This window comes from Populus alba, chromosome 16, assembly GCF_005239225.2.
Source record: "Populus alba chromosome 16, ASM523922v2, whole genome shotgun sequence".
NCBI classification, from domain to species: Eukaryota; Viridiplantae; Streptophyta; class Magnoliopsida; order Malpighiales; family Salicaceae; genus Populus; species Populus alba.
In genome coordinates, this window is record NC_133299.1 from 532661 (window position 1) to 558615 (window position 25955).

The 25955-nt window shown below is 31.9% G+C and overlaps 3 protein-coding genes and 2 non-coding genes across 8 annotated transcripts; 3 read left to right on the forward strand and 2 right to left on the reverse strand.

Annotated features, from left to right (window-relative positions):
- Positions 1 to 1658: 1658 nt before the first annotated feature.
- Positions 1659 to 4830, reverse strand: LOC118044530 (ras-related protein RABA5a). Of its 4 annotated transcripts, none has more exons than XM_035052851.2 (3): positions 4619 to 4830; positions 2470 to 3277; positions 1659 to 2241 (listed from the first exon to the last, which is right to left on the reverse strand). In XM_035052851.2, exons 2-3 carry the CDS (start codon positions 2807 to 2809, stop codon positions 1907 to 1909), a joined length of 675 nt encoding a protein of 224 aa, XP_034908742.1. In that variant the 5' UTR covers positions 2810 to 3277; positions 4619 to 4830; the 3' UTR covers positions 1659 to 1906. The 4 variants fall into 4 exon arrangements, with proteins under 4 accessions (XP_034908742.1, XP_034908747.1, XP_034908746.1 ...); XM_035052856.2 differs by lacking the exon at positions 4619 to 4830 and adding an exon at positions 4468 to 4594; XM_035052855.2 differs by lacking the exon at positions 4619 to 4830 and adding an exon at positions 4166 to 4375.
- A 5309-nt stretch (positions 4831 to 10139) lies between these two features.
- On the forward strand, positions 10140 to 10220 carry TRNAL-CAG (transfer RNA leucine (anticodon CAG)). The gene has a single exon. It is a non-coding gene; the product is annotated as a tRNA-Leu (tRNA).
- Positions 10221 to 10301: 81 nt separating this feature from the next.
- On the forward strand, positions 10302 to 10382 carry TRNAL-CAG (transfer RNA leucine (anticodon CAG)). The gene has a single exon. It is a non-coding gene; the product is annotated as a tRNA-Leu (tRNA).
- Positions 10383 to 11620: 1238 nt separating this feature from the next.
- LOC118044532 (inositol transporter 4) lies at positions 11621 to 15418 on the forward strand. The gene is made up of 7 exons (XM_035052859.2): positions 11621 to 11806; positions 12538 to 12727; positions 12987 to 13057; positions 13173 to 13508; positions 13590 to 13697; positions 13986 to 14591; positions 14758 to 15418. Exons 2-7 carry the CDS (start codon positions 12592 to 12594, stop codon positions 15238 to 15240), a joined length of 1740 nt encoding a protein of 579 aa, XP_034908750.1. The 5' UTR covers positions 11621 to 11806; positions 12538 to 12591; the 3' UTR covers positions 15241 to 15418.
- Positions 15419 to 17280: 1862 nt separating this feature from the next.
- On the reverse strand, positions 17281 to 19475 carry LOC118044529 (uncharacterized). Its single transcript, XM_035052850.1, has 2 exons — positions 17926 to 19475; positions 17281 to 17786 (listed from the first exon to the last, which is right to left on the reverse strand). Exons 1-2 carry the CDS (start codon positions 19282 to 19284, stop codon positions 17721 to 17723), a joined length of 1425 nt encoding a protein of 474 aa, XP_034908741.1. The 5' UTR covers positions 19285 to 19475; the 3' UTR covers positions 17281 to 17720.
- Between the last annotated feature and the right edge of the window lie 6480 nt (positions 19476 to 25955).

Here is a 25955-nt window from a genome sequence, read left to right on the forward strand (position 1 = left end):
AAACTAAATAAAACTATGAAACTTAATTACCAAACAAGTCAATGATGAAGGCTGAAACTAGAAAAAAATTAATTTTAGAAAAAGAAAATGAAAATAACAAAAAAAAATGAAAATAAAAACGGAGTCAAGAAAACTTGAAAAACCCATAACCGTAACTTGAGGACTATAAAAGGATAATGAAGCAAAATCCTCTCAATAAAAATGAAAAAAATAAAAAAAAATAAAAGAATCAATTGTTAAGAATGAAATTAATTAAAAAAAATAAAACAAATTGATTTAAAATCAAAAATAAATCGAAAATAAATTGAAAAAAAAATAAGTAAAAAGATAAAAAAAAAATCATTTGGTAGGTTTACTTTGTTAAATTTGGTACCTGATTGAACATTTTCTTTGTTAAATTTGACAGGTTAATTTGAAATTCAATTCAACTAAACCTGGATAAGACCAATCAAGTCGATCCTAAGAATTTTTTTTTTTGTAACTTTTATTATTCAAAACTACATTGTAATTTTTTTTTTTTGGTTCAAAATAAGAGCATTTTAAATTTCATCCAGTAAGCCTGACCCTTAACAGGATCAGACTTTGAATTAGATCTGCGAAGTATGCTCATAACCTAAGGTTCATCGTCCAAATTCTTGCATGAACCGAGGAATTGCCTCGCAAAGTTGTGAAATCAAACACCACATTTGTTAAATATAGCAGCCACTCTATGATGGACGGTGCTTGCTATTTGCCAAAACTATACATATTTTTCACAGGAGAAGGATTTATCTACGTACAAACTTGACCGTATAATCTGAAACAAACGCAGGCTTTTAGTATTCCTCACTATACATCTACGTATTATCTCTTGACATCACAAATTCCTTAATTATAAAACTTGATACCTCACGTGGAACATGGCATCTATGATTAACAGCCAGCTAATCTCAATCAAAATTATGCTAACTGTCATCTTCATAATTGCGAATAAAATAAATAAAAACTATATTTTATCATTTACGATATTAAGTGGGTTCTTGATAATGCTATTGAATTTGCTTCGTATTAGTAGGGTATTTTAGATAACTTTTAGTTACTATCTTGAAATATAAAAATAAAAACAATTGAAATAAAAAAAAATGTTTTCTCAGTCCTTTTTATTTTTTGAAAATATAAATTCATTTAAAATAAATGTATATTTTTATATCCTTTTCTTTTTCCATCTCTTTTATATGCTTTCGTTCTATCCTGATCTTAGAGTTACAATTTCATACCATCCATTCTCTTCTTGTGGGCCAGCAATTAGGGTAGCGATATCATGTACAGACTGCACCCATATTAAAAAAGGTCAAATCCCATAAGCCATGACCTATCCTTTGACACTGCCACTTCTTTCTTCAAGCATTGAAGGAGATGATAATTTAAAAAAGGAAAAAAAAAAAAAAAAAAAAAAGGAGGGGCAATCAGAGACGATTTCACCATGCATAAACTCAACCATGAAAGACGAAAGTCTAGTGAGCCTGGAACACGAGTGATCTTGCATTACACATGATACATGACAATGTTGCGAGCCTGAAACCCACTCCCATCCGAATGCAATGTCAATTCGTAAATCATGTCAAGAAACCAAGGTCTAGGCAAAAAGGAAAAAGATAAGGTGAAAAACAAGAGAAGGGTTTGCACCGAGGGTGTGAACATTGTATGATATAATTCTTTTTAAACCCCATGAGATCATTTACATTTGCTACTCCAATTTATCATCTTCAACCATCGTTAACTTAGGTGAACAAGTAAAAGAATTCTATTACATGGAGCAAAATCAAGAAACTAAACAAATGGAGAAGTAGGGATGTAATATGAGTGGCAAATTCAGGCTAAAGAGAAAGAAACGGGCAAAAATAAGTAATTAAGCTGCAGTTGGTTACTAAGATGAACAGCACCCTTTTTTAGTTTCTGCATTGCCTTCTTGATTTCCATCTCCCTGTAAAACCACGGTCTTTCTGTTTCCCAGCTCAGGAGCACCTGGTTTATTGAGTTCTTGTGATAATATAACTTTCCGGCTTAATATATTGTAGATCTCTTTAACAACTGTCTGAAAGGCAGCAGAAACGTTGGAGGAATCGAGTGCTGAAGTTTCCATGAAGAACAAACCCTGTGCTTCAGCCAAGTCCTTGCCTTCCACTGTTGGTACCTCTCTGGCATCCTTGAGATCGGACTTATTCCCGACAAGTATTGTTACTACATTCATGTCAGAGTGAGCTGTCCAACAGAAAACCAATATAAAATCAATCTTCCATCTGAAAGGAAAAGTGTCAAAATATATGTTGCAGGCATTGCGGTTCAAACAACAAAGTGAACAAACTGGTCTGCAAAGTGTCCTAAACATAATTTTACTTCAAAGACTATCAAACCAGATATCAAATCAGTCAGTACAGAAAAGGAAATGAAAGGATTTAAATAATTAGCAAAACTTGTTATGAAACTTACTGTGAAGTTCGTTAAGCCATCTGCCAACGCTATCAAATGTTTGGCGCCTACTGATGTCATAAACGAGAAGAGCTCCAACTGCACCTCTGTAGTATGCAGATGTTACAGCCCGAAATCGCTCCTGACCTGCTGTGTCCCAGATCTGTGCTTTAATTTCCTTTCCGTTAATATCCATCTTTTGGGTTTGGAACTCTACCCCTATTGTAGACTTTGAATTGGGGTAGAATTCATCTCTGGCAAATCTTGCAAGCAAATTTGATTTCCCAACAGCTGAGTCGCCAATTAAAACAATCTTGAAAAGGTAATCTTCTGCTTTGTCATCCTCAGAGTAAAAGGCCATTTTTCAACTTTCACAGAATGGCCAATCTATAGAAGCATGTCTGTTGCTGGAGAACAACTGGTTGGAAACAAGCCAACAATGCCAACAATGCCAATAATGACTAGCCTTCCATAGGGCAGATCTCTTCAGGGGAGCTTAATATTTACCTCAGAAGAACCAGAAGCTCCCCTATACAAGATGAGGAAATGGAATTAGAATATCCAATAATGAGGGCTGAGTACAAAGGAAACTTGATAGGCAGGAAAAGTATATAACAGGACAAGGGTCACTGTTGAGAAATTAATTAGAAGACCATGCTGGAACCCAAGGAAATATCTATATTTCGAAGCTAAAGTTGGCGGGCCTCATAAAAGTGTAACAAGTAGTAACTTCTACTCCATCCTCTGCTTTCTACCGCTTGTGTAATTCTATCAGGTGCTTTTTCTTTGTGGAATCCAGTATTTCTCTTCAAAATGAGGATTACGGTCCCTGCAATATCAATAAAGCATCAGCATCTAATTTTCCATAGCTTGACAGAATGTAACCACTGTAGACAGAAACTAAAGAGAAGAAGAGATCAAGTGCAATGTAACCAGAAGCTTAAAAATTTTAAAGCAACCCTTTCTCCCCTAACATTAAGCTAACTCTATTGGCCTCCATTTTTTTTCATAGCATGGATGTCTTTCTCCTTCATCCCTTTTGTTTGACCCTAGAAGCAGCCTTTCTCCCCCTATATTAACCTAACTTCAGCTCATCTCCTGTTTCACGCTTCTAAACTCACCACAGGACTGCACAATGGTGGCCAGATCCTTCCTGCACTCTGCCCAATAGATTTACATCGACTATGACAACTGGAGATCAGAAGAGGATGGGTAAAAAACAATTCAAATAAAAAAAGAAAATTACTGTCTTTTGTCTGGTCTAGTTGCACTAGCATTAATATACTTCCCCTCCGAAATCTGGATGCCGCTCCTGTAACTTATCACTCAAAGGTTACTGCTTCCTCGTACCTACTTCTCTTCTACCCTATGTTTTCCCAAATAGCCAAAGAATTATATGCACTATCTATCACTCTATAAAAACTAATTGCTTCCATTCATCTAAAGTCATAAATACAACACTAACACAAACAAACCAAATTGCCATGATATACAATATAAAGCTGAATGGCATCCTCAAACATACAATTATGCAAACTAGACAAGCCTAAGATCCAAGATATAGAGCAAGAAGGAAAGAAAAACTCTAGACTACAGCGGCCTATATCGACACATCAAGCAAGAAACACATAGCCTAACTCAAGCATCACATAAAATCCAACAAAAATTCGACACAATCAACAAAGAAAACTTTAATCATTGTCTTAATTCACAGTACATTCTGAGCATCTCAATGTAGAACAACACTACACAGACAAGCGCCGTAATGCTTTCCAATCCTGTCAAATTGTAAACAACAAGCACTACAAGCTGCACATAAAGTCAACATTTTTATGCAGTGATGTTCATAGTCAACAAAAGCAGTCATTACAAGAAAAAACCATGGAAAACTAACTGTAAACATGATCTCCTTAAGTTTAAACAAAAACCCATTAAGGATGAAACCATTTTGAACCCAAAAAAAACAACATTTTAACAAATTACAGATCATGTAATGATAAAAAGAATGCAATCTTTCACCATGTTTTTGAATTTTATTGAGACCCCAGATGGAAATTTAACAAAAAACGAAGAGCCCTTAATTCTTCAAGCAACTAACTACAAATTGATAAAGCACAAAAAAAATAAACATAAAAATTAATAGTCAACAAAAAGAATAACAAAAAAGTACCTTTTTTGATGGGCTCCGAAAATCAAATAACGAAACCGAATAGCGAAATGGATCTTGTGGGGTATTTAGAAAATTAAATGATTTAATAATGGCGTTTTTTACTTGAAAAACGAAACGATTTTAGACAGAGAAGCAGAAGACAGCTAGTCACAGAAAGAGAAAGAGGTTTCCTTCTTTTTCTTTATTTTTTCTCAATGTGTCTGTCTGGTTTTAAGCCGTTCAAGCCAAGTAATTAATGAGCTAATAATAATAATAATAATAATAATGTTAATAAACAGGGATGGGTTTTTTTTTTTTTTTTTGGTGTTTGAGAGATATATTAATTATTTTTTAAAGTATTTTTTTATTTAAAATATATTAAAATAATATTTTTTTATTTTTAAAAATTATATTTAATATCACCATAAAAAAATAAAAAATTAATTTTAAATAAAAATATTTTAAAAAAAATTCTTAAAACACGAGTTGCATTGCAACTCTCAAGCATAATCTTTCATGTTTAAATTGTGCCATGGATTTTCTTTTTTTCTTTTTTTTTCTTTTTTTTATTGATACATGTCTTATGGGATCAAAGGAAGAAATTTAATTTTAATGTGTAGAAGTTTAAGACGTGAGTTTCATTACTAAGTATTTGATTACTAAAAATAAGGGCAAAAATAAATAAAAATATAAAATAAATTTACATATATTAAATTTTTATACTTTTAAAAAGAGATAGTGAAAAGAGGAATGTTTTTGTTTTCTATCCCAAACACACTAACCAAATTCTATCTTATTTTTTACTAATATAGTAACTCCATTTACATACGTAGCATTATGTTTTTTTTTTTTATATATATATTTTATTTTCTAGAGTAATTAATAGGGTTTATGAATCATATGTCAGTAATTTTGTTTTTTTGTTTTTTTTGTTAATTTCCAAAATTTGTTTTACGACATGTTTGATAGAAACGAAATGTTTGATTTAGACATGTACAAGCTACCTTTGGAATAATTCATAATGGTAACATAAGAAAAGATAGTGCATTTAGAGTTTTCTTTTAAAAAATTAACATACATAAAAAAAAAAAATATTTCTCATATAAACTAGCATATGGTAAAATTCTCAAAGTAACATAATTTAACTTAGACGTGGAGGTTTGATATGGACAACTTGAGACACGCAGGTCTCTCATGCCAAAAAAAAAAAGTTTTCCTTTTCCTTTTGCTTGCTCAATTCTTCATTTAATCCGTCAATTGTTATATTTAGTTAACTTTAATTGTATTATTATGATCATTTAATCCATTATTTTTGCATAGTTTTTTTTTAATAAAGTTAATGTTTATTTTCTAATGCAATTGCTAAAAAAAAATTAATGTTTTCCCAAAAGTTGTTATTTTTCTCCGCTTAAATAAAAATAAATTTAATTGATGAAATGATTATAATAAAGTTAATTAAAAATAAAAATTGAGGGACTAAATAAAACTTTAAAAAGAGAAGAAAATGTAATAGGATGGCACAATAACAGGAGTATGAGAGAAAAAAAATAAAAAAGTAAAGAAACAAATAAAGAAAAAGACGCTGTAGACATAAAAAAAAAAGCTCTGATTATAGCATTTTTAATATCACTAGAAAATGAAGAATATATATATATAAAAAAACTAACTTTGAAGTCAAAGGTAAGTCATATACACCACCTAAAATGCAACAATATACTCGTTTACCGGTACATATAATACACGTGCTAATCACTATAATTTTTTTTTTTTTTATGTTTGACATGTGTTTTATGTGTGCCAGACAAAAAAAAAAATGATTAAGAGATGCACATGTTATATTTTAAAAATTATTTTTTAAAAGTTGTTTTGAGAAAAAAATTATTTATTATATTAATTTAGAAAGAAAAAAAACCTCATATAATTTTTATGGTTACTAAAGAACTTAACTTTAACACAAACATACATTTAAAAGACCTTTTATGTAGAATATTTTTGGGATGGGAAATCTTTTACAATATCTAGTAGGTAATAATATAAAATTTACTATAATAATAGAATGATAATAGTATTTATAGTTATAATATAGGGTTATAATGATAGCAATAATAATAGTGTTGTGGATAAAGATGAGAGGAGGATGTAACGATGATGATGATGAAGTATTATAATGAAGTATGACAATTGTAGTATAATGATTGTGGGACGGTAGCAATAATAAAGATAATGATTATGATGTGGAATAGTGGTAAAAATCACAGTGATGGAATAATTGTTACATCAATGGTAATAATATTGATTAATATTATTAGAAAATATTACAAGTAAATTACTATTTGTAAAGTATTTTATGAGATTTCATGAATTATAAATTAAATTGAAAAATTGATTATAAATATTTTTAAAAATTAAATATAAAAATATTTTTTTATAAGTCAAACACTCACTCTTATCTAGTTTAGTTTAGTATTGAGTTGGTAAAATTCACCACAAAAATATTCTTAATTTATCCAATATATAGGACCATCCAAACCTATTTTGAATTTTATGTTTTTATCAAGGGTTTTTTTTTTTTTTTTTTAGTTTTGAGGAATCTATGGACAGGCAAAGAGAATTTATTTTCACAATGTCTAGAATTTTACTAATTCTCTATTACAAATTGAAGTTTATAGATATTTCTCGTAACAATTCATATATTCTTATGAAAAAAAATGAAAAAAAAACTCAGAATATATTTAATAATTTCTCGACAGATATATCAAGAAATCTTGCCAACTCTTGAATTGATGAATCTTGTGCCTAAATCCATACAAGTATCCTAACCCAAGAGAGATTATATTGCTTGCACTCATCAAGTTTCATTTGTCTTGATAAACCAAAATAAACATTAAAAACTTGCAAGTTTTTCACTAATTAGTCGAAATCTTAAATCACTGACACCATAGCCGCTAATTAATGTGGAAATTTTTATCAAATTAAAAATAAACAAACTTAAATTATTTATAAGAAATTTTGAATGGAGTTTATTTTCTTATAAAACATAAAAGATATGTTGAAGCGTAGTTGTGATTATTTTTCAAAGTGTTTTTCATGTTGAAATACATCTAAATGATATTTTTTATTTTTAAAAAATTATTTTTTAGATCAGTGTATTAAAACAATTCAAAAACAAAAAAAAAAAATATTATTTTTTATTCAAAATAAATTTAAATTTTCAAGAAATATAGTTTACACCACATTTTCTAACAGCACCGCGCGCATCTACTCTCGAAACACGACTAAACTCCGTGTAGCTAGGTTTTCAAAACTTTACAAGGATCAAAACCGAAAGAAATTCCCGATGGATACGTAAAGAAATATTCATAATATATAAGAACTGATACGACAATATTTTGAATTGTTAAAAAGTAAAATAAAAATTCAAGATTGATCATCAGTGTCAATATGTAGATTGTCATTTGCAAAGACATGTAAATTTTACTTGGTGAGACTTTGCTGTCAACATATTCATTATCGATGTAGCCATCGCTATAAAACAAGAAAAGGGAGGATTCTTGCATCTTGAAAGGGGCCATGGTCAGTCTCACAGCATAAAGTCATAAATATTCTGGGTTTTTTTTAGACTTCGATTGTGAACCGTTACCATCAAGCTATCTGTTTTTGCTGTTCTTATCACTGAAAACAATTGAAGCCATGGCCTCTCACTGCCATACTTTTAATGGGCCACAAATTATTATCACCCCCCATACCTTACACGCTTGCATTCTTTCATATTATTCTCGAGGGTTAAGTCGAATAGTAAATCAGAATATTCCTCGTCTTATCATTTACGTGATCTCTGTTCATCATCGATCTCGTAACAAAAAACACGAAACGAAGATAGTAAACATGAGAATACCGATTAAACGCAGACTAAAGATCATTTTAATGTATCAGAGAGGTGGAAAACACCCTCAAAACTAAAACCACATAAAAAGAACATCCACACATTCCTTCATTGATTTGCAGTGCTGCCGTATCCAGCTGCGAGCTAGTTAGGGCAAGGTAGACTGGCAGACAGATATACCATACTCAATTAATGGTATTGATACTGCATTGTCAATTCTTTAGCAATTAAGGCGTAGCAGAAGGGTTATGAAGGCTTGCAGTTAGGTATCGGAGACATGCAGAAGAAGGACCCCGCCTTCCATGTACTGCTGCACGGCTGCAGAAAACCTGTGAAGTGCAGGAGAGGCCATGTCTTTGAGGTGAATGCCACACCTTTTTAAAATGTTTGATTTGACTATTCAGGGGTTTTGTAGAGTTGGTAGAGGTTTCATTCCATGTTTCCGCTACTGATGGTATCTGGTTTTTATTAAATTTTGAAAAACGAAATTAAATTAACTTTTTTAAATATTTTTTTTATTGTACTGATATGTCAATGTAAAAAATTATTTTTTTAAAAGATAAAAAAAATATTTTTTTAAATAAAAATCATTATAAAAAGTAGCCAACACTTCCACACACACACTACGTGAATTTGATCTTTATTGTCGAGTTGTTTTAGGGGACTTGTGGTCGTGGAAGAAACCTCTAGCTAGATTAAATATTCATATGGTTAAAAAATCTTTTAGCCAATTTGATTTTAAGATATGGGCTGTAATAAAAACTTGCAAACAAAAAATCAGCACAATATAATTTATTCAAATGGATAGTACAAGCCGATTTGAAAAGGCTAAAAAAAACTATCAAATACCCGTGCACTATAATTATATATGTATTTTGTTTAGATAAAAATATATATAAAAAATATTATTTCTACCGTGCATAAACAGTTCTAAACAATTTGGAAAATTTAGGTTGTGTTTGTTTTGCACTTGTTTTTATGTTTGCGGTATAAAAAACAAAGTAAAATATTTGATAATTATAAAAACTACGTTTTGTATTACGGAATCCACTAAAAAATTAGAGTTTAAAACGCAGTTTTTTGTGAAATAGTTTTTATATTTTTTTTAATTGAATTTCATAAAACATGTTTATTTTTGTATTTTAAAAGCGCTTTTGAAAAAAATTAAAACTTTTTAATTTTTTTTCTTTGCTTTAAATTAATAATTTTTAGTGTTTTTGGATCATTTTGATACACTGATATCAAAAATAATTTTTTAAAAATAAAAATACATTATTTTAATTTATTTTCAAGTAAAAAACACTTTAAAAAGTAACCACAATAATACAACCACTAAATATTTTATACATATTCTTTGCTGCAAATAAACTTTAATCACAATTTTTACTAAACACACACTTAAATCCAACTAACCTCATCTAACCACACTTTTTTTAAACTCAATTATTTTAAATCACAACTATAAAATCAAACTCAAAAACAAACATACTTTAATCCAAATTGCTTTTGGGAGTCCCCAGGTATGGGCTTGAAGCTGTCTCGGCCGATACAACTGTTGTTTTTCTTTTAGGATCTTTAAGAAAATAATATATATTAATTTTATTGGTATTTCATAAAGTAAAATATATATATAATTTAAAATGTAACCTGGCATCAAAGGTCAAGATGGCCGAGTTGGTCTAAGGCGCCAGTTTCAGGTACTGGTCCGAAAGGGCATGGGTTCAAATCCCATTCTTGACATTTCCTTTTACTTTAATGGAATAGTCTCTACTTTCAAATATTATAATTATATATAGTCTAACCTGAAATGAAGCAACAAAGGTCAAGATGGCCGAGTTGGTCTAAGGCGCCAGTTTCAGGTACTGGTCCGAAAGGGCATGGGTTCGAATCCCATTCTTGACATTGTATTTTTCATAAATCGAATACTCTCTATTTTTCATTTTTATTAAACTTTCAACTCCCAATTCATGTTATATATATATATATATATTCCAATTGTCGTTTTTTGTTTAACGGATGCCATAAAATTTAGAGTTCTGACCAGTTTTTCTATACAGTTTGCACATTCCATACTCAGCCAAGAGACCTTTTAAGGTGTAGGAAAAACTGGAAATAAAAATGGTGGAAGGAGGTGTTGTCAAAGCAGCAGATAAGACAGAACTTACAGAATGTTGGAAGGTAACATGGAAGACTCCTTATATTATGAGGCTTGCCTTCTCTGCTGGAACTGGAGGTCTTCTTTTCGGTGATGACATGCACAGGTCCATATATTTTTTTAATTTTCTTTTGATTTGAACGAGATTAACTATAAATTGCTTACCATCCGAAAGGAAGCACGAAAAGGATGCAACACAAAATCATAAAGACATGCATCTTTTTTGAGACAATCTATCTCTCTGTAGTCGAAACGAAATTAAGCTGCAGGTTCATGAATTGCATAATAGATATACAAATGCAATTATTAAAACAGTGAAATAAAACATTGAGTGAAATGTTTTCTTACCTTCTTACATGATTGCATTATAATTATAACAAAACTAAGAGGAGAAGAGTTTTACTATGTAGTTTTTTTTTAATTTGCACTTCCTCACAAACTATAGATTCAAGCGGTGGTTTTTTTTTTTTTTCATTTTGATTGTCGAACTTTGTTTCTCATCGATTGGATCCTTACATTGCAAAATTGATGGTCAATTACTTCTTATTTGTTATCTAAAGGGCAAAATTGAAAGAGGGTGGACTGGGGATGTCTGCAGGGGACTCTATGCAGGCATTATAGTTCAAGTTGCTCAGCAAGGCATCTATAATATATATATATATATTCATGTACTATTCCCGGCTATAGTATAGTTTGCTGGATTTGCTTTAAAATCAGTGGCCTTAGCCCTTTCTCTGGTTACTCCTGGCCTCGATGCTCTCGGATCCATCATTAGTATGCTTGTCGAAGATAGATATGGGAGGAAAAATGGCACAGCCTGGAGGACCTGTGGACTCGGTTTGATTGCAACTATGTACCCTATCTAATATGATCAGTTTCCGAATTTAAAGGCTATAAAAATCCATGGATAAGAGATAAGCATGGGCTCATAATAAGTAAAACCCTTCTAAAGATGAAAAAAAGGCAGACATAAATGGACAATTAACCTTTGCAATTAGCACTTGTCATCCCATCTCACAAGGTGCCGGAAAATAAACAGGAGACAGGTTCATCTTCAATGGTCTGTATGCAAAGAACAGCATGTTCTTGATGCAGCCATTGCCTTTAGATTGAAGAACAATCAGTCTGTAGGGACAAATAACTTAGAGAGCCAACAAAAAGAAGCCCTTATGTAAGATCATTTCTGGTATTGAAATTTACTTTAATTTCTTTTGAACTAAATGTTCAGTCTTATAGGCTATTTCTTGTGCTTTGTTTATTTTTATTTTTTCTATGGAAATGGTTTTGTTGGGCTAGGAAAAGAAGTACATGCAGCATTTAGATAAGAAATATTGGCGTTTGGTTTTTGTTTGGTTTATCCAATCCATGAATATTTTTTATTTTTTATTTTTATGATTTATCCATTTAAAAAAGAGATTGGGTTTCCAAGATGATTAATTTCAACCTGCCAAGAATTTCACTGTTGTGTCAGATTTCTAATACGAATCCTTAGTTACTTGCAATCTAAAATCGAGAAATCCAAATCATTTTCACCAAATTTTAATAAATTTTATCTTCTTAAATGCCGTATCAAAAAAGTACTGTGTATGTTCAATACAAGGACTTTGAACATATCCATTAGAGAAAACTGGAAATAACCCTTCGCATGCAAAAGTAAAGAGTGTTGAATCAATGAATACGTACTTGAAAGGTTAAATATTTTAGTATTTTCAACGATTGGTGTAACCTTTCAGTGATTATTGGTATCACAGTAATAAGATCAACACTCAGTTTTTTTTTTTTTGGTCATTATATAGAAAGTGATCAAGATTCTTAATTTGATCAGTTCAAAGTTTTATGCTGAAATAATAGTTGTCAAGGTTTTTTAAGGTTCTGATCATCTTCATGGTTGTGTATTTGCAGATTGTCACTCAATTCATAAGTTAAATTTGTTGAAATCTATTTCCATCTGCAAAAATGGTGGAAGGAGGAGTTACCACAGCTGACAAGACAGAGTTTACAGAATGCTGGAAGACTGTATGGAAGACTCCATATATTATGAGGCTTGCATTTTCAGCTGGCATTGGAGGGCTTCTTTTTGGTTATGATACAGGTTACATTAAGCTAATCCTGGATAGATTTTATAAACTTATTTTGTCTCTTATGTTGCATTTGGTTAGTGTTCAGGAGACACACACAGAAGGGAAAAAAAACTGTTTGGTTAGAAGGACGAAGACAGAGACAGTTTTTGAACTATCTCTGTATCTGTCTCATAACGTTACCGTAATAAGTTTGCTTTAATTTGTGATCCAAGGTATGTGTTATTGATTTGGGAAAGTTCATAATTAATTGTTTCTTATGGAAATTTTTAGGAGTTATTTCTGGCGCATTGCTTTATATTCGTGATGACTTCGAAGATGTTGACAAAAATACATGGATGCAGGCGAGTTAGGATATATGATATACTACGTTGAGTTTCTTGAGAGAGAGGGTCAAGAGATGGATGTAAATTGCCTCTGCTCATGCTTTGATAAGGTTGTTTAATTTGTATCGTGCAGGAAACCATCGTGAGCATGGCTGTCGCTGGAGCTATTATTGGAGCTGCATTTGGTGGATATATGAATGACAGGTGGGGCAGGAGAGTGGCCATTTTAGGTGCAGATATCGTATTCTTCTTAGGCGCAATTGTCATGGCTGCAGCTCCAAATCCCTGGGTTATTATTATCGGAAGGATTCTGGTTGGCTTGGGAGTGGGAATGGCATCCATGACCGCTCCTCTTTACATTTCAGAAGCTTCACCTGCAAGAATTCGAGGAGCACTCGTTAGCACAAATGGATTGATGATTACTGGAGGGCAGTTTTTGTCTTATCTAATCAATCTTGCTTTCACCAAGGTATGTGTACGGGCAATCAATACTTGTCCCCAAACCTCTCAAAGTTAACAGGATTTTTAAGGTTGCAAAATCATGTTTCAGGCTCCTGGAACCTGGCGATGGATGGTCGGAGTTGCTGGAATCCCAGCTTTGGTCCAGTTTGTGTTGATGCTTTCACTCCCCGAGTCTCCCCGATGGCTCTACAGAAAGGTTCTGATCATGCTCCTTAGAGAAATTTCCCACATAGTTATATCTATTCTAAGACAAAAAACCTATCTCGCAAAATTTATGCTGTCCTCGGAGACTAGTCATGACCCTGTGGATCTTTGTGATGTCTCAGAGTAACTAGGCTGTAGATATCTGGTCTGCAAATTATCTTTGATGGATTCTCCCTATTTAAAGACACATTTTTGCTACTGCAATGTAGTTTAATCTACCTTAAGATGGCGAACATTATGTGCTCGTAACCGTTTATCTATTTGCTTACGTTTTGTTCAGGATAGGGTAGATGAGGCGAGGGCAATCTTGGAGAAAATCTATACTGCACATGAGGTTGAAGATGAGTTGAATGCCTTGAAACTATCCGTTGACGCTGAGAAGGCTGATGAAGCTGCCCTTGGAGAGGGCATGATAGCTAAAGTGAAGAGTGCGTTGAAAAACCGTGTAGTTCGCAGGGGACTTTATGCCGGTATCACTGTCCAAGTTGCTCAGCAATTTGTGGGTATAAATACAGTCATGTACTATGCCCCGACCATTGTGCAGTTTGCTGGATTTGCTTCGAACTCTGTTGCATTGTCACTCTCTCTCATCACTTCTGGCCTGAATGCTGTTGGCTCCGTTGTTAGCATGTGTTTTGTCGACAGATATGGAAGGAGAAGGCTGATGCTTGTTTCAATGATTGGAATCATTTTCTTCCTCGTGATCTTATCAGTTGTATTTATGGAAGCTGCTAGCCATGCTCCGAAAATCAGTGGAATCGAGTCAGCTCACTTTGGCTCAAACTCTTCTTGCTCAGCATACCTGACAGCCACAGATGCACCGAGGTGGAGCTGTATGACTTGCTTGAAAGCAGATTGTGCTTTCTGTTCTAACGCAGCCAGCGAAGTAAGTTCATTCACCTTTCTCAGTCCTTCAGCAATACATTGCATAATTTTCTTACATGATTCCTTGCCACATTAAGTGAAATGTTACTGTTAATTTGATTGCATTATAGACTTTGAAGTTTTCATGTTGTCAAACTGGTATTGATATTTATTTCCTACACTGTCAGTTCCATCCTGGAGCCTGCCTGGATTCATCCAAGGTTGTGAGGGGTGAATGCCGTGCTGAAAATCGTGTGTTCTTCGAGAAGGGTTGCCCAAGCAAGTTCGGATTTCTTGCTGTTATACTCCTTGGACTATACATCATTTCCTATTCACCTGGAATGGGAACCGTGCCATGGATTGTGAACTCAGAAATCTATCCGTTGAGATATAGAGGTGTTGGTGGAGGCATTGCTGCTGTGGCCAATTGGTGTTCAAATCTGATCGTGAGCGAGTCTTACTTAAGTCTCACGGAAGCTCTTGGTGCCGGTGGCACATTCTTCGTATTCGCCGGAATTTCCACCATAAGCCTCATATTCATCTACTTCCTAGTCCCTGAAACTAAAGGCCTGCAATTTGAGGAGGTGGAGAAGCTGCTAGAGGATGGTTACAGACCAGGCTTATTTGGTCGAAAGAAGGAAAAATCCAAGGACCAAGTTGAATCCACATAACGACGTTGCCTGTTGAGGAATCACTTACAAGCAACAAGATCAAGTGTTTACTGTAATGAACAGTTTCCACCATTGGCAAACCTCTTGTTTCCAATGGAGAACTACTAGCCATGAAACGTAACTGTAATTAAAAATCCTACTTCATCAACAATTCTGGTGTTAACTCTCTTTGTTAATAGTAAATGCTCTTCATGCTTTGCAATGTTTCATACCTGCTTGCAACCAACAGCGTAGAAGCAAGAAAAGGAACCGACACTTGAGCTGCAGAACTATCTTGCTCTTCACTTGAGTTATACTTGATTTGTGTTTGTATTTTAAAAATATTTTAAATTTTTTTTATTAATTTTAAATTAATATTTTTTTTGATGTTTTTCAGATCATTTTTAATATGTTAATATCAAAAATAATTTTAAAAAAAAAAAAAATATATATTATTTTAATATATTTCTAAATAAAAAACATTTTAAAAAACAATCAAAACTATATTTTTAAATATACATTAACTCAGAATAAGTATTTTTTTTTTCTTTACAAGGAATATACTCGAACTTTCGAAATGAGAAAGATTTTTTATACATATGTAATCATATAATCTGACTGTCTTGGTAGACAGATAGATTTAAAAAAATAAAGAAAAAAGATGGGTTGCTTTTATTAAGATTGGATACTCTTCTCCAATCAGTATTCTTTTTTATTTTTAAATGTACAAAAATTTCATTCTTAAATTATCCGAAGATAGCTTTCTTGTGTCTATTTCTTTAACCAATCAACGTTACTGTCTTTTCTATATATATATATATATATATATATATAATTTAGGCCTTTTTTTTTTCCGCTAAAACCTGTAGCTTGCTTTGACTAGGAAGTTGGTGACGGCGGCAGAAACTGATTGGATAAGAGTATCCATTTCTTCCAAAAATCATCCACCACATTAATGAGTTGGACAAAATACACAGAGAAATGTTGAACCACTCTGACATCAAATTGTCAAAGAACATTAAAATAATCTCCATCAATGACATTGACCCAAGTCCAGCCATGAGAAAAGCAATCCTTGTTGTTTGATGGCACTGTTTGCATCGAAATTATTCATTACCAAAGGTTTTGTTGCAGCATGACAGCCGAAATTGACCATGGATGGTGATGCAGAGAAAGGTTAAAGCATTTGCATCGAGGGAAACATCCCTCAACAGTAAGGGACTGTTGCTGGTGAGAGGACGGTTAGTTGGCCTAAGTTATCCATGATAAGTTGCAAGTTGTTCGTTTTGAAGATCGAAAACATAAATCATGTCAGTGAACTGCCTGAATTTGGTCTTTTGGTCCAAGACATACCTGCTCTGCCAGCTAGCTAATGCACAATGAACATCGACAAGGAAAGATAATAAAGATATCATATCTTATATGCTGTAAGGAAATCTCCATGGTGGGGTTGCAGTAGGTGGAGGACTTTCTCAGTAGAGATCATAGCAAGTAGAACAGAGAGACAGGTGGTGATGGAAAGCACACAGCAGAAAAAAACGATTTCACACCAAAGACGAGCAAATCATAGGGACCTACCATGCATGTTCATGTGCTTCCATCAAATAAATAATACCTCTCTCTCAACCTTTACATTCAATTCCATCAAATAAATGATGACGCCACAGCCTTCCCTTAGGCAGCAGAAAGTTTTAGTGGTAATCTATGGAGGAAGGAAGTAACAGATTGCCAGGGTAACAAAATCACAGCACTCGGGATAATTCTTGTCTGAGTGAATGTCCAGGAGTCCTTATCATCATTAAAAGATTTCAAAGATTTCTTGCCTGATCTTTCTTAGACAGAAATCGACATGACCATAGAAAGTAAAAGATTGCATCTCCCAGATATCAGATTTAACCAGTCCTTTTCCAGGCATGTCTAAAGGAGACAAGAACTAGGCGTCACAAGGAGAGATCAAGAACATAGAATCTGTCACAATCTTAAGCATAAGATCTACTCAATCTAAATTGCTTATTAGCAAAAACAGAAATCAACAGCATACATTGAATTCAAGCTACAAGATGCAACAAAAAATGCTCCAAGTAGTAGCATTGATCTTCACTAGTTTAAACAGGACAATCAGTAAACAGAACTTGGGTCTTCCAAGCAAAACACAAGGCACAAGACCCTAATTTTCATCAACCAACCAAACCAAACCCCACAAAGCAAGCGAGTATTCCTCCTCTGGAAAACCCATCAGAATTACAGACCCCCAACTTCCAAAACCTAGTTTAAGTCAAACTCATACATCTAAAACAAATCAGTCTACAATTATTACTCCCTAGCTTACCCTAATTTCCCATTCGCTAATCAATCCCTCAGATTTCTCAAACGCACTGTACAAAACCATCAAAAAAACACTGCCTATATACACACAAACCAATGACAACCAACCACTCATTCTAATCAGTACTAGTAATTACCTATCCAAGAATAGTAAACATTCAAAATCCACCACTTCTTCAAGGGCTTGAAGATGAAGCAGCCTCTTGCCTTGGCTCTCTTAAGTACCCAAGTAGCCTCTCAGCCTGCACCAACACCACCACTACCATCAACACCACTCCCATCACAACATTAATAACACAAACAAATGACTATTGGGCTTAAAAATTAACTTGAAAAGCTGTGAAATTAATACTCGATCCATCAGAATTAAGAAAAAATTACCTTGTTCTTAGAGCGAATGCTCCCATTCTGGGAAAGTGCAACAAGAGGAGGAATCGCTCCTTCTCTAACAAGCAACCCACGATTTCTAACACTATCACTACACAATTGCAACAAAGTAACAACGGCAAACTCTTTCCCTTTAACAGAACCATCTTCAATAGCCTCAACAAGTGCAGCAATCCCGCCTTCTTCAACAATAGCATCTCTCCCTTCTTGAATTGCAGCCAAACTACTCAACACCACCATTGCTTTCTCAGCCATCATCCCTGCCCCCGCCTCCACCACCATCCCCACCAATGGCTTAACAGCCCCAGCAATGACAGCCCTCTCTTTATTCTGCTTTATTGAACAAATCTTATACAATGTCGTCAACGCATCTTTCTTTCCTCTATTAGAACCATTAATTAGAAGCGATACCAAAGGTGGTATCGCTCCACAAGCTCCAATCGAGCTCTTATTCGCTTCAATCAACGCCAAACTAAGCAACGCACAGGCCGCATTTTGCTTAGCATTTTCAGTCCCAGTTTTAAGCACATAAACAAGAGACTTAATAGCACCCGATTTCGTAATCTTCTTCTTATTCTCCTCATACAATGATAAATTCAACAAGGCTGTCACCGCATGTTCTTGCGCCCACGGATCACTTTGCTTAAGCAGAGGGATCAAAGCAGAAATCGCCCCCGACTCACCAATCAGCGCCCGGTTATCCGCTCTATTCTTTGCCAAAAACCTCAACTTCGCCGCAGCAGATCTTTTGACAGCAATCGAGGGGGACTGCAACCCATCAACACAGATCTTCACCGTCGGCTGAAGATCTTCGGGAGAAATACTTTCAATGATTTCCGTAGAAAACGATTCTCTCTGTAAAAACCCATGACAGGGCTCAGCTACAATTTCCGTTGAAGGGTTCTTCTTCTCTAACTCGCCATCACGATGCAGCGGAGACGACGGCAAGCATGCAAGACGTTGCAGTTCTCCAGAAATATCAGAACTACAGCCTGAGAAATCAGAAAAAGCTTCTGAAATATCAAGAAACTCCTCAGCAGATTTAGCTGGCGATGCCGACGAAGACGACGTCTTATTCTTAATATTACTAATATTATTACTATTTATGCTTAAGGTTGCCGCGAGTTCGCCGAGTCGCATGTCGATGACAGACTCAGTCAAGTTTTCAGACACAAAGGGAGTAGAAGCAGCTGAGTTGCTGAAGGATGAGTCGGTCTGAAAGAGAGCAGAACGGACAGTGCGCATGGAACGGCCGACGTGTCGGTGGATGATTTTGGAGGAGGAAGGAGAGGAGGTTAAGGGGAAGCGACTAGAAGTGGAGTGTTGGGAGTGGGAATCTTCAAGGGAAACCATTTTTTTCTTGGAAAAGAAATGTTTTTTTGAGGGTATTCAAGTGAATTGAATTCCTTGGAATTAAATGAGAGTGATTTAAACTACAATGGAATTGGATTTATGGGTTCTTAAGTGTTTCGAGAAAGTTTGATTTCATGGTGGAGAGAGAGAGAGAGAGACAGAGAGAGGAGAGTGGTAAGAGCGTGGTGGATGTGAGAATTTATTCCAAGGCTGCCTGTCTTTTGCTCTCCCTGTTGGCTTCGGTGTCATTTTTACCAAAAACGCATTCTGTATGTCGTTTAAATATACACTAGATTTTCAAGTTTAAGTATGAACAATGTTTTGTTGTTATATTAGATTTTTTTTTTATTTAAATGCATCGAATTGATATAGATAATATGTTATTAATATTATTAAAAAATATATCTTGATTGGTATGTAAACTTTTTAGAGGGCGTATTTATCATAAAAAAAATCAAAAATGTTTTATAGATGTTGCAATAATTTTGATATATATACACTTTTTTGCCTAGGCTTTTTCACAACAAGAATATATTCTTATTTGAATTATTAATCATCGGTATTTAGATATATAGTATATTTAAAAGCTGAAAGGGATAGGAAGTAATCTTACAAATTTTCCAACAAAGAAAACTTAAAGTATTAGCTAGTATTTTTTATTTTAAAAAAATTAAATTAATATTTTTTTAGATTTTTATAAAAGTCAAAAAAAAAATCTCACTCAGGAAATTGCTTTAAAGAGATTGTTTTTAGCTGATTTTTTTAAATGCTTTTTTAATAATTCTTATATTCCCATACCAAAATCATTAATAATTTAAAAAAAATTAAACTGCATTTATAAAGCTACTAATATATATATAAAGGGAGCGTAAGACAAAAATCACTTTAAAAATTTCAAAATTATGTTTGAAGGTTCCTCTAATGTGTGTTGGGAATCATGGCTCTTTTGCCAAGTCGTTTTCAGTTTTCACCATTGTGTAGTGGGCTATTTTTTTTACCGTGACTCTTTCAACGTTTTACAGCGACAGTTGCGGCCACTTGTTTGTCTGGTTGTGGTTGGTTTAGGACAAGGGTCATCATTACACCCTTTACAGCTGTAAAATTAATACATGGTCACGTGCGGCCAAGCTTACCCCTTACACGTTATCTGTTTCAAGCCGTCCGATCAAAACATCTGACGTTCATGATTGGTTTTTGTTGGTCAAACTGTTAAAACCTAGCAAACAGTCAAAACTGAAACAGCTGCACGAAAGACACTTCACCCGCACGTGTTTTTTTCAAAGTACAGACCAACGAGGAATGTATTTTCAACGGTACCAAAACCATCAAATTTGTTTTGGAAAAATAAATATTAATTTTAAAACTCTAACTTCAAATATTAAAGAAAAGTAAGCAAACTTGTGGCTTATAATTTATATCTTGAGATTTCCCCCCTTTTATTTGATATATCAGTTCGATTTTGAATAGAAAAAAATGTATACATTGATTGAATGCATTTAAAGAACATTAAAAAATAATTAAATAAACTAAAAACGTGAATGAGTTGTCAAATAAAAATTAATTAATTAATTAATAATAATAATAATAATAATAATAATTACTATTATTATTATAGTAAAACTTAGTTATCACTTTAAATCAAGTATTGAAGGGTTATTCTAGAAGAAGAAAAAAGACTTTCCAGACAATTATTTGTAGTCAAACTTTTAATAAATTCACAAGACAATGATTAATGGGTTGGTTTAGACTTTGGAAAAAGTCAATTTTAAAAAACAATTACCAAAAACACGATCTCTCTTTTTTCCTTCTATTTAGTTTCCATTGGGTCACCTAAGTTGCAATTTAATGTGTCATATCCTATGTTCTATGGATTATTTCAAAATCATTTCATTGGAATATTGATACAAAAAATTAGAAACATTAAATAAAAATTAATATAATATTAATAATTTTAAACTTAAATAAAATAGATTTCAAAATAATACAAATCACATTATTAAATAAACAAGTTAACGACTAATATAATTTTAATAATCTTACAAATAACCATAATTTATGGTTCTAATAATTTAAAAGATATCACCAATAAAAAATTACAACTTCAAAATAAGTAAAAAAAACCTAAAGCTTTTGTTTACAAGAAAGCAGTGGTTAAAGAAAGTGGAGTCAAAGACACGAAAGAAACGGTGATAAGATAGTTGCCTTGTATGGTTTTTGAATAAAAGAAAGAGCAGTATTTTTTAATATTATTTTTTTTCTTTAGTATCATCATAATATACCAGAAGGTTTCAAATCTAATTTGTTCATGTCAATTCTTTTATAATTTAATTTTTTTTTTTAAATTCAAATTAATACGGTAAAAAGTTTTAAATACAAAATTAATTTAAATATGTGACTTCAGTTTTAAAATTCAATTTAATTCACAATATTCCAAACAATATGTTTATAATTTTCTATATCTAATACATATTATAAGAAAATCTAAAATATGTAAGGGAAATTATTAAAGCATTTCGCACAAAACATTATGAATTTTTATAGTGTTTTTTTCATATTCATTTTTCTTTTTCTTTTTCCTAAACATATGGTATTTTTTTCCTTCTTTTCATTTTTTTTTGTTGTAATTTTTTTCAAAAAAAAAAAAAAAAATTATGTTGTAAAAAAAATTTTTATTTTTCTAAGAGGCTAGTGTGGTTTGTGTGTTTGTGAAGGTAACTCAGGTTGTCACAATTTATAAATATAGTGAGGTTTTTTTTTTTAATTGAACTTAATTTTTTTATAGTTTATTTTTTTCTTATATTGTTAAAAAAATAATTTTAGAGAAAAAACTATGTTATTAAACTTTATGAAGTAACAAAAATTAAAGGATATGAGAAAAATCTTTGTTCATCCAACACACGCACTCCACTATGGATTACAATAGTAATTCATGGTGTTTTACATTCTTTTTATTTTTTTTTTGAATTTTTGTTATGATTTTTTTTTCAAATCTATTTTTGTTGATTTTATCTTTTAAAATTAAGATTGATGATAATTTAGCTTCGTAATTTATTTACTTTTATTTTGTATCTATATGAGGTTAGCGTGATTTACAGGTTTATAAAGATAACCTAAATTGTCATGGTTTACGAGTCTGGTGGGTTGTTTTTTGTTCTTTTTATTATTATTATTATTATTATTGAACTTGACTTTTTTATAATCTATATTTTCTCATACAGTTTAAAAAAATATAGTTTTAGAGAAAATTCATGTTATTAAGCTTTATAAAATAACAAAATTTAAAATGGCATGAAGAAACCATTGTTCACCCAACACCCACTCCATTGTGGATTACAATAGTAATTCAGAGTGTTTTACCTTCTTCTTCTTTTTTTTTTTTTAAATCTTTGTTATGATTTTTTTTTTAAATTTTTTTTTATCAATTTTATTTTTTAATATTGGATGATTGAGAATTTGACTTCATAATTTGTTTATTTTTATTTTACCTTTCTACAAGGTTAGCATGGTTTGCGGTTTACAAGAGTAACTTCAGGTTGCCCTGATTTACAAGTTTGGTGGTATGTTCTTTTTTTGAATTAAACTTAATTTTTTTACCGTTTATTTTTTTTATCTCATACAGTTAAAAAAATAGTTTTCTGAAAACAGTTATTTTATTAAACTTTATAAAGTCCATGGATTTATTAACAAATTTGACTGATTGACATGGTTTATGGATCGACAAGTTTAACCCTTTTAAATTTTTTTTTTTTATCTTTAGATATTGAGTTAATTGAAAATTTAATTTCATAATTGGTTTTGCTTTGTGTTTTATAAGGTTATTATGATATTAAATTGGTGTTTAACTTTAGAATAATCTATTTTTGTTATCACATGGTTAAATAAAATATAGTCTTGAAAAATAAAAAAACAAATTATAATCCTAATGGAGTCCATAAGCTAATTCGCAAGTTTGACATACTAGTCTGGTTTATCTTATTCACAGGTTTAACGAGTTTACCCGCTAATAGAATATGCTTTTTGGTTTTTGGTTTTTGATCTTTTAATTGTTTTTAACTTTTTTTTATTTCATAATTTAATATTGCATTGATTGGAAAATAAACTACATTATTAATTTTTGTTTGTTTTTTAAAGATAAATTATCTTAAATAATAAGCAATTATTTGCTGGCAAACTTTTAACAAATTCACGAGACAATAAGCAATTTTTTTTTCCTTCCAAGTTTGGGTCAACTAAGTTCAACTTGAAGGTGTCATATCCTGTGGTCTATGGGTTCCTGAATTTGCTCATTGACAATTCCTATAATATAATTTTATTTTCAGTCACTAATCACAGCCTTTCTATGATCATAATTTAATCAATACACACAAAAGTAGAAGTTTGGTAGCTGCCCATAATTTTAGAGAGATCTGTAACATTGTTAATTTCTTAATTACTTCCTAATCAAGGTTGTGGGATCTTTTGATTTCTTTACGAATATTCAATCATCATTATTTTAATTATGATATTAACATTGATGAGTTTCCACCTGCAAACAAAAATGTACAAGGACAAGGAAACTACCAGGTGATTGGAATACGTACAAGAAATTAAGAGAAATATATTTACGTATTTTTTATTTTTTTTTTATATATATCCTACAATGCAACAAGCTGAGTTGTTCAGCACCCTAACTGCTCCTAAAATAATTTGAAAAAAATCATGTTTTGTCCCTACCAAGCAGCAGACTTCAACAAATATATTAGGTTCGACAAATTAAGGGCCATATCATATGTTAGTGTAGTTTTATATGTATTAATCTGTATAATGTTCTTGATAATTAGCAGACAATGGGTAGCATAGCTGATCTCATGTAAGACCTCAAGGTTTATAATATTACTAAAAAAAAAAACAACTTGGATGTGTCGATTATCACATCCATGTAGCTTACGTCTTGCAGCTTTTTTTATTTTAAAAAACATACCACTTGGGATAAAATCCACTAAAAATCAATATGGGTTTACAGATTAAAAAAAAACAAAATTGATTAGGATAAATTCCACTAGAAATCATCATGGAAAACCCGTGTTCAAAAATGCAAGCTTGAACTACCTAATAGCTAGTGTCCTCCATGATCAATTACGCGTGCTTGAGAGAAGAAATATGTACTCACCTTCGAAGTGCAGCCCCTTCGTCGCAATAAAGCAAAGGAGCTCATGTAAAACATTGCAATATATAGTTTTGTGGCATGGAAAACGATGCCATTTCCAGCATCCGTAAGAGTGGGAGTACTTAAGAGTTAATTAATTGAGATAAAAGCATTGGATTTTATTTATAATCATTACTTTTGTATGTTCAAATTCACGAGACTAATGATGGGTTCGAAGACTAATTTTAAATTAAGTAAGAGAAGCATCGTTTTCTTGCTATAATAGAAATGATGTTTTGTGGCTGCCAGCCTCGAGATGACAAAGTATTATTCCATTAGCATCTTGCTGTCCAATGTTCAATGATATGTTTATGGTTCACTTTCTTTTTCTTGATAATTAGGAAACGGCCACTGCTCATTGCTTGAAACTTGAACTCTCGAAATGAATGGCATCTAATCGCGGTGGATTTCATTTCACTTTTTTTTTCGTTTCGCTTCATAGTCTGTGACTGTCGTTTTAAGCTAACTACGTGGAAGTATTTTATTTAATAAAAATTATTGGATTGAGATAGTTTTTGGACATTAAAATATCAATTCAACTCAAAAAATTTAAACTATTAAATAAAATGTCATTATATAATTTATATTATTAATAATTTTAACATAAATCCCATTAAAACAATTCAAGAGTAGATGCCTAAAAAACTAGAGTTACTTACTTTCATTTTATAACCATATTCCAAGTTATTGAGTTTCGATGAAGCATGTACAATCCAGTCAGTGATAGAGTTTTTGTTATATGTTTAGATAATAAATTTGAGTAAAATTTAAGTTTTTTTTAAAATTAAAATAATATTATTTAAAAAAATTAATAAGTTGAGATTAGATTTTGATCGAATTGATCAAATTAATTAAGTTTATAAACAATTTAACCAAGTTTTTTTTTTTTTTAAAAAAAACTTGAATTAGTCTAATTCTTGAATAACCAGATTTCAAGTTGATCCGTAAAGCCAATAAAATTTTATAGTTATGCTTGAATGGATGAAAGAAAAGGAAAAAATGTAAAGAAAAAAGAAAAGAAAATTGTAATCCTTTCTGGTTTTGCCTGCTTACCGGTTAATGACTACATACGCATTATTAATATAAATCTTAGTCATACATTGTTGATTAATTTATACTCCCTCCTTCTATATTACGTGTTATATTCTATATTTTTAGCAGTCTCAATTTAAATATTTATTTTAAAAATTAAATTATAAGTATTACTCACTTCTTCTCACTCTTTTTTGTTATCCTTTACTACTTTTTAAAACTTAACTCAAAACTAATATTTAACTTTATAAATATATTTCGGGATAAAGGTACAATAACGTATTTAAAACAAACATCCTTGATTAATTTTTTTTCTATTTCTAGAAATTTGTGCAAAAACCATAGGTACAATATACTGATGGAATTACTTTTTAGACCCACGGTTTTGGCTCGTACAATTTCACCATCCTCCATAGCCTAATTCGTGTGGCAGCATGCAAAACAAGTCAAAACT